General features: G+C 32.4%; 1 protein-coding gene across 2 annotated transcripts in view; it reads left to right on the top strand.

Annotated features, from left to right (window-relative positions):
- LOC148620127 (uncharacterized) overlaps positions 1 to 18270 on the top strand; it is an 84486-nt gene that overhangs the window by 22357 nt on the left and 43859 nt on the right. The window contains exons 2-5 of one of the 2 annotated variants that reach the window (XM_088580710.1): positions 7845 to 9406; positions 11046 to 11734; positions 14039 to 14226; positions 16039 to 16050. In XM_088580710.1, coding sequence (XP_088436836.1) covers positions 7845 to 9406; positions 11046 to 11734; positions 14039 to 14226; positions 16039 to 16050 — 2451 coding nt within the window. The remainder of the gene's footprint in view (positions 1 to 7844; positions 9407 to 11045; positions 11735 to 14038; positions 14227 to 16038; positions 16051 to 18270) is intronic. The other variant, XM_088580711.1, reaches the window with a different exon arrangement.

Here is an 18270-nt window from a genome sequence, read left to right as displayed (position 1 = left end):
ATTTTGTAGTGATGAATCAATCTTGTTGCAACATTACCCTGTTCAAGAAGCCTAATTCCAAGAAGTCTAGCTAAAAAAAAACTGCGTATTTACGTCAAGCTCTTGCATAACGTATAGGTTGTGATATGAAAACTTTTTACGTTTATCGTATAGATTGGTCTGTAATTTTCTTTTATCATCGATATCTAAGTGTAGGTCAAGATATAAGGCTAACTTCACATTGTCATACAGTGTCACTTGTCTCAAGTTTTTTGGATTGGTGGTACAGTTTGCAGATCCAGTTATATAGCGTTGTTTGTATGGATTCTTGTGGAGTTGAGGAATCCAGTACATAGACGGTAGATCACAATCATCGTCTTTAGTAGAGAGACAAAAATAGGATATCACAGATTTATGGTTTTCGACCATCTCTTCTCCGGAGAGTTTGGTAGCGGTATAGATCTTATTACTGCTATTATTTTCTATGTCTACTTCCGATAATAAACATTGCGTGTGATGCGGTTTGCAGACAAAAACAATGTTGTTTTGGGCTTTTTCTGCTGGTACGACAAAATAATTTTCATGCATGGCAGACAATATTTTTGCTACATCGGGGTCTTTGAAAACTGATTTAGCATTGACACTCATTGACCTTAAAACTTTAAATATTTCAAAATTAAAGACCTCACAGCCTTTAGTTAGGTTCAAAAACTGGAGTGTCAAGACTTGTTTTGTGAAAGTAGTGTGGTAGAATGAGGGATATAGAAAAGAGTTTAACTCGAATGTGATGGAGTCCAAGAAGGTTTTGTATGTCTATTTGGAGACATCATGCATCTTAGGTGATATATAGTGGCGATGGCCATGACGCCTTATCCGTCTTGGATTTTTATCAAATAAATTCATCACATTTATGTTTTTGTTATATTGGCTTGAAAGGTATTCTATACTTTTGAATGCATCGTAGTACCAAGTCTGCGTTTCCAGTATTTCTCGGTTTTCCAACAATAGCTTTTACTTAGGACAAGACTGTTCGTTGAATGGTATATATTTTTTTCAAGAATAAGAACTTTCATAGAGAGGATTGACTGATCCTGTTGATTAAAATGTTGATTTAGCTTTCAGAAATTTGGTGATATTAATTCCTGAACGATTACCGTACACTCTTTTGTTTAATCGTTTTGTGTTTTACCGACATATATTAGACCGCACAAGTTGCATTCTAATCTGTGGATTAATTTTGTCCATTTACAACTTAAGTCATAATGACTTTTTGTGGGAAAAGTTCGTACTTAAGGGTACTAGTGAAGAAAGAGTCGGTTATTAGAATTAATATTTTTATTCCACATTTTGATATAGTACAATGTAGTTACATTTATATTACATATCTGTATTTGCATAAAAAATTCAAATTAGACAGGTTAATCAATGTTTTTGATGTTTTGCGTTTAGATATTTTTAAAAGTCTAAAATGAACACGGAATAAAAAGTCATTGTGTTTATCATATTGTTTGGTCAATAATTTTACTTTTTTGTCGATTGTAAGTCAAGATATGAGGGTGACTTCACAGTGTCTGTAGCATCCTTAATTATACAGACACTGCCAATTGTAGAGCACTATACATGTCAAAAATAAAAAAAACCAACCAAACAAACAAACAAACCTTCATTCATTTTCATGAAGGTCTTTATGGGCATAAAGTAAAAAACGAGAAATAAGACGTATTTGAAATAATTATAAGGACAAAACACATTGCTTTCAGAGTTTATTGGTGTCCAAAAAAGACTAGTGCATCTCCACCATTTATACATCAATAAACTCTGTTCAATCATATTAAAACAGCAACATCAAACTGGAAAACTAATGATTGTTTATGCGGTCTGTCACTTTTTCTGAAGGAGAAATGAAATTGAATTCGGCGCTTTTTTTAAATTCATGAATCACCTTCATGTAGTAGAACTGCTTTGATGATTATTTAGGTTGAGAACTTATATTTATTGTTTTCGAATAAAATTTTTCAAAGAATGAATATCACATAACGATTCCAAAAACAGCCTTAATGTTAGAATTCACTAAGAAACGGCATTTTTACCGTGTTTCTTAGTTCAGTTTGTTTTGTCGGTAATCTCCTTTTATATGGTAATAGGATATTTACCACTCGTTCAAATTTAGATATTTACCACTCGATCAAATTTATATTTCTTGTGTACAGTAAGGTTACTGTGATAATAGATGTGGAAAATAAGGAATTTTACGTTACAAAACCTGTATCACATGCTGTATCATCTCTATCTATATCTGCACAAGTATTGATATTGATCGAGGGTTATAAGAGTTGTGAATTTAATTTTTACATTTAATGTAAACGATAGTATTCATTCAAATACACCATTCTGAGGAGGTGTGTTATAAAGGTTAGCCACGTGATACAGGGATATGATGAAGGCTGTGACGTCAAATATTTTAGACTTAATCAAATATTAACACCAGCTGTATTTACTCCTAAATACGTGATATTTATATAATTTTTTACTTATTTATAATAGGTTAGTGGGTTATTAATATTTAGTGGATTGATAAAAAAATGTTGACTGCTCAAAGTTTTTTTTATTTTACAGCCATTTTGTTCTATACACTAGTAAAAATGACCAAAAACCATCCCTTCATTTATCAATTGCTAAGAAAATACTTAAACCACAGGAATCACAACAGACAGTCGATATGTTTGCACCTTTATCAAATGATTTAAGTACCATTCTGTATAAGAATCCGGCAAGGGGTGACACGTCATTTTTCTCAATTTGGTCTTTTCTGCCTCAAACATATTCAAATGCATCTAGAAAACAACTGAAAAGCTATTTAATTTTTTCCTGAAGCATTGATGACGTAGATATTTTTTTACTGATTATATAAGAAAAAACTTCGGGAAAATTTTCCAGCCATTTTTTTTATAATGCATTACAAATAAATTTGACCTATCACTATCTTAAAAACGCAACCTTTACAAACACTTCTTGAGGTAATGAGGTATAAATACTTGCATAATATAATAAAATATCTGTGTATTTTTTCTTCATTAGCTACACCTTATACACATTTTGCCTGATTCTTAGACGAAGGGGTATTAAATAAAAACTTTTGATAAAAATCATACATTATAAAAACACACGAATCCAATAATTGCATGGCCTCATAAAGACCTATGTTTTGTCACAAAGTAGAGACAGGCGACAATTTCGCACAATTATTCAAAATATGCATTAAAATAATTTTGTTTCACAATTAACTGAGGTTGGATGGGTGAGAGATATAAAGGGGAAAATAAGCAACTTATATTTAAACATTCAATGGAAATAACGAAAAAATGACAAATGACGCTATATTTTTGAAAGATGCAAAACATATCTTGGTTTGTGAACCTTAAGTAACGGATTTTTTTCACATGGTCACAATTTACTCACTGTAAGAGTAATCAAGGGAACCAAGGTTATAGCGGTAATCAAAAGAATGTAATCCCGGGAAAAAGACCAGACATGGAAAACAGAAATACACAACAAAGAATAGAAAGTAACCAAAATCATACATACAAAGTAACAAAAGCAAATAAGAACTAGGATTATTTTCATTGAATTTATTGACTTTTCTTAAATACTAAATATCAAGCTACCGAGACTCAGGTCTCTTCATTATTACATGCTCCTTTACCATGAACATTAGAACACATGCTCCTTTACCACAAGTATTGAGGTCATTGAATAAGAAGGATCAACAAAGCATTCATTTATTTCATTTGAAACTATATGTGACCTTGCATCATTACAGCAATATCGTAACTTTTTACTCTACATCTCATGACTTTATTTAAAAAAAAAAAAAAAAAAAAAAAAAAAACAACATGTAAACATATATTTATAATAAATACGTTAGTTTGCCTTTTCAATTTTGATTATAAAGTAATCAATGGAATCCGTAGACACTGTGAAATTTAATATCCTGATAAAATTGTCATAAGCGAGAATAATGCTGCAATATTACATCAGAAATCCAAAGTTCAGGATGGGGTAAACAGTGATAACTTCTAATATTGGTGTATGGATCTATCAAGCGATCTGCTTGATAACAGAGAAATTCAGATTTAACAAGTTTTTTATTCCTGTTATCAGTCATGATATTGCCAATTTCTGTACAGACCAATAGGCACGGAAAATTGCTTCAATGCTCATGTAGTGTTAACCATCTTTATTACGAATACTTGATTCTGCACAAATAGCCTACTCGAGCATATATTTGATGGACTGAAAATAAGAAAAAAATGACATGCAAGTCACTTCATAACATATTTTGTTCAGGCTATGTTTGAAAAGCAAACTTTAGTAGTAATTAAGTCATTATGTTTATAGAGGTGAAGTGTCATGTTCAATCTCCTGCGTAGAGGTTTTTTCGCTATTTCAAGGTTTCATTTTGCCACACTTGGTGCTGAACCCCACCCCTTTAAGTAAATTAGAACAGTACACCAAAACAGCTTCGCAGGTTTGTAATGAGTAGTGCTATTGTTCTGTGAATATTTTCAAATCCTGTATAGCAGATCCTATACCGGAGAGAAAATACACGTTGAATTAGGGAGTGGTTATAAGTTTTCGGGGTGACTGATGTAAGAGTAATCAAGGGAACCAAGGTTATAGCGGTAATCAAACGAATGTAATCCAGGGACAAAGACAAGACGTGGAAAACAGACATACTTGGTTTCCTTGATTACTCATACACAACAAAGAACATTAAGTAACTAAAATTATACATACAAAGTAACAAAAGCAAATGAGCAACTCGGACTCCACTAAAAACAGGGAGCATGGACCAGGTGCACCAATAGGGTAAGCGTCCTATGCTCTGTCCTCTATTGATGTACACAATGACATATCAACAGTATAGTTAAAGCTGTCTTAACTGAGCCCTATTTGGACTAAAAAAATGTTCAGTTTAGACAGACGTTGGGTTTGCAAAGGTTAAAAAAACATTTCAGTATCAGTCTTTATAAAAATCAGACAGGAACCGATTCATGCATGTCAAAAATAACCGAATTCAGTTTTATTTCTGAAACCCTTATAGATCACATAACCAGTCTTAGTTTTTCATTTTGGGCACCGCTTTTGAAATAAAATTTATATAGATTGTACATGAAATAAGCACTTTGCAAAATTAATGGTTCTTGATTTGGTTTAATTTGGTTGATTTTAGTGGGAGGTTAGGGTGACGATTTCTCAAGAGTACAGATCTAAATACAGAAAGAACTATTGTAACATAAAAATATAGCATTTGTAAAAAAAAAAACTCCATGGTTTTTTTACACTGTAAATCACCTTAATATAGGCAGTGTCAGAATGTTATAAAGACTGCTAATCAAATTGATTAAACATTTAACATGTGTTAAGAGTTGTACAGGATTCTGTTTAGAAAAGTTTCAATGTTTACGTTTTATCATGTAAAGAAACATACTTTGAGGGAGTCATATGAGTAAAGGGTTAGTATGTATAGCAAAATATTTTCAAATATGTTCTTTCAGATATGTAACCTATCTAAATCGAACTTTGAAAACGTTTCTAAACAAGACACTTTTTAAATTCCCTTTGTCAGTTTTATTTTGTTTTAACCTTAGTAAATCGAATACTGTCTAAACCGAACCAGTTTTTTGGAGTCCATCAGGGGTTCGGTTTAATTAGTTTTTTTTCTGTCTAACAGACTGTCAGACATAAAACAACGCTTAATATTTGAGACTTTATTTTATTTTAGTACAAAATAACAAATGATGCACCTAAAACAGAGTTACTAATATAATGAAATGTGGAGTATCTTCCTATATTTGACTTTTTCAAGCACTGTGTAGCAACAATTTTAGCTAAGTTTTCAAACCCCCTGACCCACGTGAAGCTTTTAAGTAGTAGTCTTTGTAAGAATCATGCAAATTCTGTAAGATGTTACACACATAAAAGAGGCTAAACATTTTTATTTTTATTATTAAGTTGCTTCATAGGTCTATATAATAAAATGCATAAGTATTCGTTCCAATCTGCTTGCTCTTAGGAGATAATTCACATTAAAAATCCAATAGTTTCTATTGTATTATATTGTCATTTAGATAGTTACAATATATCTCCGCTAATTGAGTATTCTACTGTACATTCTATATAATGTTTATCTCCGAAGACCAAGGGTTATACGAAAAGCCACAATTTTCTGTTCACTATAACATTTTAAATGAAATATCAAAAATATAAAATATGTTGGCTTTCCAACCACGAATCACAATTTGCATGATTCTTATCTGGAGAGTTACGAAAAGTTTAACAATGCCACGGAATATTCAGGTGCTGTGATTTTTTTTCTGATTTGCATTATTTTGACAACGTTCAAAAAGTTGTTTTGATGACGTTACAATGAAACAAGAAACAATAAAAGCAATCGTAAAAACGCATAAGTTCCTAAAGGAGACGACTGTTTTCATAATTTAACTTGATAAGGAAGTAGAGATACCAGAGTTTTCCAATTACTACACTAAAGAATTTGCTCTCAACAGATGAATGTTTTGAGTGGCTATTTTTCAAGATAGAACTTTAACTATCTCGGGTGTAGAAATGCCTTTAAACACTGAATACAGTGTAATTGTAGTGATCCATCATTCCAAAAGGGCGGACAAATGAAAATTGCTTTCGAGTTAACCTTTATTTTACGAGTCTGAGTTGCTCATTTGCTTTTGTTACTTTGTATGTATGATTTTAGTTACTGTATGTTCTTTGTTGTGTCTGTCTGTTTTCCATGTCGGGTCTTTGTCCCTGGAATACATTCTTTTGATTACCGCTATAACCTTGGTTCCCTTGATTACTCTTCCAATAACACGAGTAGCATGAAGACATAGAAGTATGCAGATGTTCACGCAAAGCAACAAGAAAACGGAAAAAGCTAAAATCAAAGAAAAAATTAAATATAATTATAACGCATGTGATCATAATAAGTAAAAATTCAACATGTAAAAATGAACCTAAATGCACACCATACATATGCAAAAACATGAATATATTTTCTGATGAGAAATATAGTGAAATCACTTCAATCAACCCAAAATCCTGAAATATATTTTCTGATGAGAAATATAGTGAAATCACTTCAATCAACCCAAAATCATGAAATATATGACAAAATACATGTATGTTCTAGCCTAAATTCAAGACTTAAAAAAATGAAAGTGATTTAAAGTGACAAACTGGCGTTCCATACTTTTTAAAAAAATTAAAAAGGGGAGGTGAACATGTCTGAAACGTAACATTTTACACAAAAATGAATGAATCAGGTCAAGGGAACATTAAAAAGGGGTGCCATAAATTGTCTAAACAAAATATAAACAAAACCACAATGAAATTGTTGACTCATGTCCTAGGTCATACTACCGGAAATAAATCATGTTTAAACTATGAAAAAAAGTGTAAATACACATTGAAATTATCGTATGTCATAACTGTGAATAAGCATAAAAACTTGCACTGTGCTAGAATCAGGTGTACATATCAAAAATTATAAAAGACATGAATATACATTTTTTCAAAACAAGTATCGGAGGAATGAATATACGAAAAGTATCAGAACAGTAATTACATCTTCATCAAGATAAACTTAGTCGGTGCTGCACACAAATGTAAACGATTTAAATTAAGTACATAAAACAAATACCAATGCATTATTAATTAAAATCTATTACCTTTTATGTTAAACAAATGCTTGATTCAAATTTGGCAATATTCTTAGTTTAACAGCTTCTAAATCATTATAAAAAATAGTTTAATTAGTAAATTGATTGTGTATATAATTTAAATTCCAGGACTACTCAGCGTTTTTTCATCTACTACTTATACCAAAGCAGCTGACTTCAGCCTTTTTAAATTAAACATAACAAATACAGGAGTAGGGTTTGGTGCTTTGATTTGTCCAATTTTTGACCAAGGCGATAACGTCACATGCTACGTAAGTCATGACGACATAGCAGATACAGGGGCAATTTGGACTGAACCAGATTATCCGAGTGGGACTATTTGTACAGCATTTAATTACACGTCCGCAGGATTCAAAAACATTTCTGCATATTGTGTTGACGATTCGACATTTAAATTTGATACTGGATCTTTTTACATTGGTGCAGAAATTAAAAACGTTGTTGTAGAAGATAGTAACGGCAACACATTCATCCCGATTACAAGGGACGGAACATCTACAGTAATAGTCACATACGATGAAGGATCGCATGTATATATTAATGCATCGTCAGATGGATCTGTACTGTACGCATCATATAATGGATCAATGGATTTAAAACAAACGTTTGACATTTTAGGGTCTGTATTTCCAGGTATTGGAAAGTATGATGTTAAGGTTACTGTTCATAATGAGCTGACTTCCATCTCGCGACAAATTGTTTTTGCAGTTGATGATGTAATAGAAGGATATGAAGGATCATGGAATTTTTCGGAACCTAATTTTATCCACGTTGATGATATAGTAGTTTTTAGTATCACTACAACAAATGGTTCGAACATTGTTTTCTCGACAGAAATAGATAACACGGCTTATATAGAGGCTACCACTGGGTATGCTACATCTTATGAGTATGCACATACTTTTAACGAGACGGGAACGTTCAGTATTGTCTTACAAGCATCAAATGACGTAAGTGTTTTTGAAAATAGAACTACAATTAATGTCCAATATAAAGTTAACAAAGTAAGTGTAACTGCCAATGAATTTCACATATTTCCGAACGTTAACTTTATTTATGCTATGGAAGCTGACGCATTAACTCCTATGTCAATCAACGGTAATCTTAAGATTGACATTTTGGTAGATGATGTTCCTTTGATATCGCAATACCAAAAGCCATTTTCGGTTCCAGCTGGGAATGACCTGTCAGTACAAGACTCAACCATACTTCCAGGCCCGCATTATGTTTTTGCTACTGTGTATTCCGAATCGTCTTCGATGAATTTTTCATTTCCTGTCATTGTCGAGAAAACAATCCAGAACTTAGAATTTTTACACCCTACCGTCTCGAAGATATCTGACAGCAACTCTCTTGGGGTTCGTCTCACAAGTAATTCAGATGGTCCATTATATAACGTAACATGCGTTTTCAACATCAGCAATGGCCTTATGGTTTTTACCGAGATATTCAATTTAACTGATGTCAACGATAACTCAACGGTTGGTGTCTCCTATCCCGATACTGGAATTAATAACATTGCAGTAAGATGTTCTAACCAAATTAGTCATCAGGATATGTCAGGAACAGTCAATGTTACGTCAGACTGTTTTGAAATTGGTACCCTTTTCAGTAACAGCTATAAAGACGAAAATAATCCACTGGCTATGCTGATCACAAACGACAATACGGTATGTATGATAGGGTTTGTAAGTCTCGTTCTAATTTCAGTTTCCCTTGCGGAATTTCTGATGTAGAACTTATTGAAATCTGAAGACCGATCAGCATTTTATTGTTTACTTCCGGGAAATCTAAACGCTGCATCTCAATTCAAAATCTTATATTTTATGCTTTTCTTAACATTTTTATCCAGTAGAATCAGATATTTATAATTTTTATCAATAATTTTACACAAAAAAATATTTGCTTTTAATATTGAACCCATTGATGTGTAAATGACGAATCTCCATGCATTTGAATGGTAGACGAGGACTTTCGTGGAATCACACAGTCACGTGACAAGACTTACGTACCCTAAGCATGTATATTAACGATATTAAAAAATCTTGATTTTTCTGGAATCAAAGTTTCATTACACCTATATTTAACAGTTCGTATCCTTTTTGCTTTCGTCTTCTGCGGACATGATATTTTATGGGCAAATATCTGGGTCTTTTTTTGAAAACCAGAGGAGCCTTATTCTACTGGAGTACCTTGTTAATGCTATATGTTATGAATATTTAAAAATAAAATAGATATATCTACTTTAAAAAAAAGGAAAATAATAACATATAATTCGAAATAAATATGCAAATATCGATTAGAATACTTCAGTTTATGGATTTAAAAAAAAAAACTTTTATTACTGGTGGTTAAAATTTACATTCTTTAAAGTGAATCTAATTTTCCAGAGTATTTTATGAATCATAAAAATGCCTCAGGCTTCTATACATTTAAATAAAAATGTAAAACCACTTTCTGATCAATTTAAATTTTTGATGATTCTTAGACTGACAGATACTTAATGTATTGATAGGTTTTTCTTATACAGACCGGATACTTTCGAGTTTTCAATCTAATTTAATGTAAACAAACTGCACATAAAGGCGGTACAAGTTAAAATAGCACAGGGGCGCAAACAAAAAGTCACAAAAAGGGGATCTTATTATGAAAATATTAATAAAAAAAAGGTGCCATGCTATCACGTCATCCTTCTTGTCATAACTACCAATACTCCAAGCTCAAAAACAGCGTCTGACGTTCGAAATTCACTCTACACGTTGCAGCCAGCCCTCTCAGTAATTTCAAGGATCATGAAAAGTCGGGAAAAGGTGAATGATTTTCAGCGACGTTCTCCGACTGTCAAACGACGTTTGATTTAAATAATGTCCAAGAATTTTGAAAGGCCTGTCTGTAGCGGTAAGTGAGGGAAGAAACGAACGACTACCGCTGCGTGGTGCTTGACAAAATACTGTTTCCAAAGCCTGCCCTGCACATGCTGCTTAAACAAATGCATAATAGTACCTGCTTTTATCTTACTTATTATTCTATGTTTAGCGATCAATTTGCAAAAAATCCAAGAAACGAACCATGCGATGTACCTGCCATTCTGTACGTTGCCAGTCCAAGATTTTATGAGTACAATTGAAATACACATGTAATGTGACACAAATGTTTAATATTTGAATCAATGTTGCATGAAAGCTACACTGAACAATATAAAAACTATTACTTCAATCTGCATACGGAATAATGAAAAAAAAATCAAGTATACGAAGAAAACTCCTCCTCCTATTCTGTTTATACTATATCAACATGCTATTGTTTTAGATAACTGGTAAAGGCGTGGTAACTCTTACATGTAGGAACAGTTCCCGAGAATATTTCTGGGAACTTTGGCCAAAACTGCAAAACGATTCTTACGTTAAAGACACTTACTACTCCAACCCAGCAAATCAGCCAAAATCGGCGACGATATTTTTCGGTAAAGAAACAATATCTGAAGGGGACTACAGATTAAGAATGGTTGTCAACCTAACCGACTTGGTTCAATATCTTGAAGATGATATGTATGTTCAGTTCCGTCTTCCACCGATCGTTACAGGAGTTGATGGTGGATCAACTAGATATGTTAATGAGGGTGATGACCTGCTCTTAAATGCTGCCCCTAAGACAGAGGATAAGGTACTGAAATATAAAAATGTACCATTTAACTATACTTGGACATGCCGTAAAGGGTTATCAGCATCGGATATTGATAAAGCATTGGGTGAATTCGGGTTTTCATCAAATATAAACACATATGGAAATCCATGTACTGGTATTCCAGCATCTGGCGAGAGTTTCACCATTCCATCTGCAAGTCTTACTGTTGATACATGGTATTTGTTTAAAGTGGACACAGAAAAAACAACTATCACAAACGTAGCCAGTATAGAGTCTGTGTCTTACACAAGAACTGCTGAGGCGTTACAGGCAGTATATGTTCAAAGTGGAAATGCACCCAGAAGCGAAGTATTGTAAGTACAAACCGCATTGTATAAATTGACCTTTATATTCCACTATATAGATAGGTCACTGTAGATAAATTTATGACACTTTGTGGAAATAAAGGTATATTGAGATACTTAAACAAGCGCAAATCTAACAGTTTTTTTCCAGTAAAAAGTATGTAGTTTTCAACATCTTAATTTATGGAGATCCATGAAAAAAGATAGATATTCTTTTCTATTTTGTCATGAAACATCTGTAGCCAGGGTTACATAATAAAAGTAGATCCGTTTTCAAAACAAATTTTGAGTGCCTTCCAAAAATTAATAATAAAAAACAAGTTTTTGTTTTAAATATCAGGCACATTAAAACTACCAGAAAACCTTTTTATTTATTCATGATTTTCATTCTTAAAGTTGGTGCTAAATTTGCATTTATGGAAAACATATTTATTGGTTGAGAGGAGAGAACCGGCGAGGGCCTGAATCTTTCCTGATAGCTGAAATGTATTTTACACCTCTTTACCTTCACAAGTTTTGCAACTATTTATGTACGAATGCTCTACTACCAGCAGTCAAAATTTCTTCAAGTTTCACCTTTTATTTATAAGTTTTACAAAATCAGACCGGGTCAACTTTGTGTATGAAACAGTGCACCTCAATCCCATCTGTATAGTGAAACCTTAACAAGCCGTATGATTGCTAGCTATCCTTCGAGCAACAGGTTAGGCCATTTTGTATAACTTGTCTTAGGACTGTGATGACATGAAGGTCGATTGGTAAGTAGTCTGCGATTGAGAAAATCTCAATGAAATAAGGGTTTCTGTATCGGATCCAGACACTTTGAAAAGGAGGATGCCAGCCGGATATCCTCAGAAAAAGGGGGTGCCAGGACATTATTTACCATTTTTGTCAATTTTACACATGGAAATGACTAATTTTCCAATAAAAAGGAGGGGTGCTAACATCCTGCACGACCTGGGCCCGCCACTGGTTTTACTTATTTATTATTCTACTGTACACAAAAACAAATCGATTTTCATCAAGCGTGTTGTCTTATCTTCACTTTTGTATAAACTGTATCATCCATTGGTAAAGTCTCAGCTACTTTGTAGGTGATTATTTCGCATAACTTTGCCAAAAAAAAAAAAAAAAAAAAAAAAAAAAAAAAAAAAAAAAAAAGAAAACTACCACAGAAAACTGTCAGCGCTGATTTATGCTATGAATTATATGGTTTATTGTTATAATTAAAGTTATATTAGCTGTCATTTTCGTATTTTTTTGTTTTTGTTGAAATATACCTTAACTTTGAATTATTTCTACTTAATTGTGCTTTTCCTGTGTAACTTCATTTGATATCCACAAATAAAATGCATTAAATACATGAAATAGGTGTCTATGTATTTATTGTCTTGCAAGACAAAAAAATCGCCCTAGATAAATCCGTAGGTATGTGACTTCTTGTGACCTTAATCCGCGCATGTGCTGTAAGGGTGGCCTCTTTAATAACAAACCTGATTGCAAAACAAAAGTGGTATTCAACGGTAAGGAAGATCGACGGACTCCAGCAGTAAAAGAAAAAAGTTCGAATATAACGCAAGGATCCTTTTGAAATTTACCTATTGTGACATAATGTGGCTCAAATGTGGTCTTTATTTATTTGAAAACTAATCAAGAAGTAGATGAAATGAAATGAAAACAAGAAATGTGCTTTCCTGTGTATCCCTTATTGTTATTTTGTTACAAAGGTTTAAGTATTTTTAACCCAGGTGAATGTCCTGTCGGCGATCTTCGGAAGTAATGGCGAAAAATAATTAGATCTGAGCTATCGATCATCCATGATTTAAAAAACGTTGTTTTCACAATATTCTGTAGGTATTATCGACATTTATTGCTTCACTGGCATTACTACTAACTTATTTCATTGAATCAGCAAAATTCAGTAGAATCAAAACTGAACAAATTTGGCGGCTAATGCAGCTTTAAAGTAACGGGAAACGTCAAAAATATAATTATCTGTCAATCGAAAAAATCATGGTTTTTAATTCATTGTATTGTTTCAAACAAATGTGCAATAATAACAGTGATCCGTTGAGTATAATTCGACATAAATTCGGTTACACCTGAAAATTGATACAAATTATATATTTTGTTCTCATTTGGAAATGTTTTGCGCATGTTTATAGTTATTTTCCTTTTAAAATGTAAACGAGCAATTTTTGACAGCATCTGTTAGAGACTTTTGTACAACATCCAACTTCTGTAGAATGTCTTCAATGTCGTATCAATGCATTCGTAAAAAAAAAGACTAAAGTGCAACATGTATTTTTGAAGGTGCAAGAGGAATTGTTTACCAAAGCTTTCACGAAATTCCCTGTTAATACTGAACGCTGATTGTCCTAGCTGCGATTTGAAAAGCACAAGTTATGAATGGACGATCTACCTGTACGATACTGCTAGCAATTCTTTTAAAAACATCGATACTATTCCATCCATAGACCAACTGAAACTATTAGAAACAAGTAAGATATTTTCAAAAAATATTTTATCTCTTTTTACTTTTTAGATCGTTTTAAATTTTACTTGTACCCATTTTGTTGAAGCATTGTAATTGAATGTATAGGAAAGGTTTACCTTATTATAAAATGGCAACAGTTCATAAAAGATAAAATAAACATAGTGTATTAGATAAACATAGTGCTCTATAGTATATTGTAGTAGAGGTCGTCGACTGTTGTGGATGTTTGTTAGATATCACATTCGCACTTGTAATGTAACTAGTGAACAATCAACTTTTATTCATTTCATTATCTATTTGTATAGCACTGTGACTGATTTAAGTGTCAGTGTCTGTAAAAATCAGGCAGAGGGTGAAACATGGTATGAAAAAATTACAATTTTGAAAGTGTAATTTGACAATAGCTATTTGTACCATGAGGAATAAAGGAACTAGGATTCTCAATGTCATGTTGGTAAATTGAGTTATGATTTCATTGAAATACACTGAAAATGAAAATTTCAGGGGCAGATAACTCTGTAAAAAATCTATATTCAATTTAAAAATTTCTGAGCAAATCATGTGGTGCAGAAATCAAATAATACTTTTTTCAAATAGAAAAAGTATCCTTTGGTGAATTTAGATTGTCAGATCGATTGGACTTTGATTTTTCCCGTTTTGCCTGATTCTTACAACAATACACTTTAAGTACAAATATTGAAATCAAGTAACATCGACAATTGCATATAGAAAGTATAATTTTCAGCAAATATAGGAAGGCAACGTATCGTAGTTATGTAATTTACATAAAGAAATCGTATGTTTTGTTGTTGTGGTGTACAATTGCACATTGAATTATCATTATTTCTTGGATTTCATATACATTTAGTCATTTAATTATCAGGATAAAAAAGGGAACATTTTAGATTGAAAGCACTATAAAATGATTATCTAAGTCGTTCCCAAAACTTCAGCAAGAAGTCTTCATTCCTCCGCTATGTATTGTAATTGTATCCCTATTTGCTATAATATTTAGTAGCTGTCAACATAGAAATCATGGAATCGTGAGGTGATAGGTTGATTTGGGATCGGGGTTCAATATATATTGATCCTCCCACTTTTTGGTATAATATTTTTTCAATGGTTCAATAACCTTTTCTGTCGGTGGTGGGAAAGTATTAATTACATGCATTTATTTTTCAAAATTATTTTTAAAATTGGAGATAACCATTGCATGTAATTTGCAAGATGATCCTGTTATAACGTTCACGTCTACTCAGATCTTACATGAAAAAGGTATGCCCGTTCTATCAACAATACATCTGAATGTCATGTTTGTTCTAAGGAATAACTGTCTCGTATTGTGCATGCCATGTACGAAATATAGCTGATTTTAATGAATAGGCAGGTTTATAGCAACACTGATTCACGGACTCAAACTATCATGGAGTTTTATATTCCTCAGTTATGAAAATAAACTGGAACAATACAAACATTGAAAAAAATATATACAGTTCTATAATCTATTGGAACATAAAGATTTATCGTCCTTACATTAGTAATAGTTATTGCCCATCTCTAGTATCTCTAGATCGAGATCTGAAAAAATATAAGCATCAGGATTTTTTGTTGATTACATTAATGGGGAGCAGTCGAAAAATGAGTTTATTTTATTTCCCCATAAACGAAAATGCCTACTTTCTTATACAGTTATACTTAAAGAAGCAGCCGTTTTGCGATTATCATATGTGATCACATGACATCACATTGTCATGTGATCAACATTTTCAGCTATATTTTTGTTGATGTTCATTTTTATTGGTTTACATTTTGTTAGAACTAGCAGGAGGTAAGAACGATTTCCATGGTAACAGTTTATTACTGCACAAAATGATAAGCATGGTCACCAAAAATGTTAATTTGAAAAGCACCGTACACCAGTGATTTTCGTCGTTTCATTTATGTGATATCTTTTTTTTTCAGCATATAACACCTTAAAACCTTGTCTATTTCATTTTCCAAGTGGATTCCGGAAGCAATGTCCAGCAATAACCATTTTTGAACATATATGTAAATGTTAAAATTAAACGAAATTCAAAGATAAAATAATTATGTTTATTTCAAATTATAATTTCAAAAAATGTTAATTTAAAAAACAAAAAGAAAAACAGCTTCCAAGTCCTGCATCTAAACAAAACTCAAATTTCTAGTTGATAATTCTCATCGCAGGCAGCGTTGTAACGTCATACAATCGTTGCACGACGAAACATCATAAAAGAACAGCTCGGAAAACATTTTTTTTTCAAAATTCGCCTGGCACTCTCTTAGAGAAAACACTGGCAGTAAAAGGGTTAAGCATGTTCTCACAAATAAAACATTTGGTCATTTTCTCTTTATGGCATGTCTGTAGCATCATCCTTAACTAGGTAACGCTATTATAACGCGAGCAGTGTACTTTTAATCTCGAAACGAATTTAATTCTCAATCTCAAAATTGAAAAGTTGTGACCCTTCATAAACTTACATGACATGCCGACAACTATACGACCTTTTTCATTTGAGGAAATACAGTAAAACTTGTCCTAACCGCACCCCTTTTTGGTCTAAAAAATTGACAAGCTCTACGCAGCGGTAGACGTTTGTTTTTTTCCACTTACTTACCGCTTTAGACAGGTCTTTCGAAATTCTCAGGCATCATTCAAATCATACGTCGTTTAACAATTTGATAACGTCGCGTAAAACCATTGAATTTTTTCCGACTTTGCAAGGTGATTCCATTTTCTGAGAGGTCTGGCTGCAGCGTCTACAGTGAATTTCGAGCGCCAGACGCTAATCGGAACTTGTAAAATTGGTTCGGTTTAGACCAGTAATTGGTTTACCAAGATTCAAAATATATTAAATGATATAAAAGGGACTTTAAAAAGTGTCTTGACAGGCTTTGGATTATTTAGGGTTCGATTTTGAAAGGTTTCACTCTAAAATATTGCACATTAATTCGTGACATTGATTAAGCAAGAATTGGTATCATTTACAAATGGATAGCAACACAAGTTTTGAGAAGCAAAATGTTCCATTACTTACATTAAAGGCAATAACAAAATTACTATACTGATAGGCAACCTCGGGGCAAGAGTCATTAAGAATAGTCAAATATGGAAAGTCCATATAATAAATGGCACTATCGTGGCCGGTTATTCATTGCGCACTACGTGATTGAGGTTATTTCTTTATGGACCGAAAAAATATAACTTTTATTCCTTATATGACAAAATTAATATGATAATATCAAGAAATAGTTATATCGATTTTCTGTTCTATTTTCACCGCGTAACATATTTGATTAAAATTTCTCTTCCTTTCGAAATTTACAATATTTCGTGGTAGATAATTTGTTATTATTTTTTTTAAAGACAACAAATAGTAAGACGATAGACATTTTAGGATAAATTGGTATTATTTAGATTTAAAGCATTAGCAAACTATGTCAGGTTAACACAATTTATAAGTAGGTAAAGTTTATCCTTAAATATTATCTATGTTCGTTTTAAAGCGTCCCGAACTGGGATATCGCAAAATATTTAGCCGTCCAACATGTGGTTAAAACAAGTCCGAATCATAGGAAGTTATACTATCAAATCAAATATTCTAAATGTAATAGCACATGTAATTTGATGTACTTTTGTGCATGTATTCAGACCTTTCATTTTCTATATCACGTTTTAAGTAGCAGTCTTTATGAAAATCAAACAGAAGGTGATTCATACATGTCCAAAACTCATCGAATTCAGTTGTATCTCTTGTTAAGAAATAGTAACCTGACCCATTTGGTTGTTGTGCTGTTGAGATAAAAATTATACGGATTGTACATGAAATTGGCACTTTGCAAGAGTTATTTATCCCTCTTGATTTTGGTTAATTTGAGTGGTAGATAAATGTATTATTTTCTAAAAAGTGCAGATCTGGATGCAAAAATGATCACCTTTATGTGAAATCATAGTATGTATAGACTGAAAAAAAAACATCGTTTAATAGGTGGGATTCTCTATACCATGAATCACTTTACCATTGGC

This window comes from Perna viridis, chromosome 4 (genome assembly GCF_037379345.1).
Source record: "Perna viridis isolate PV_CMFRI_1.1 ecotype Kerala chromosome 4, ASM3737934v1, whole genome shotgun sequence".
NCBI lineage: Eukaryota > Metazoa > Mollusca > Bivalvia > Mytilida > Mytilidae > Perna > Perna viridis.
The sequence above is the reverse complement of the archived record's forward strand: the minus strand, read 5'-3'. Positions and strand labels throughout refer to the sequence as shown.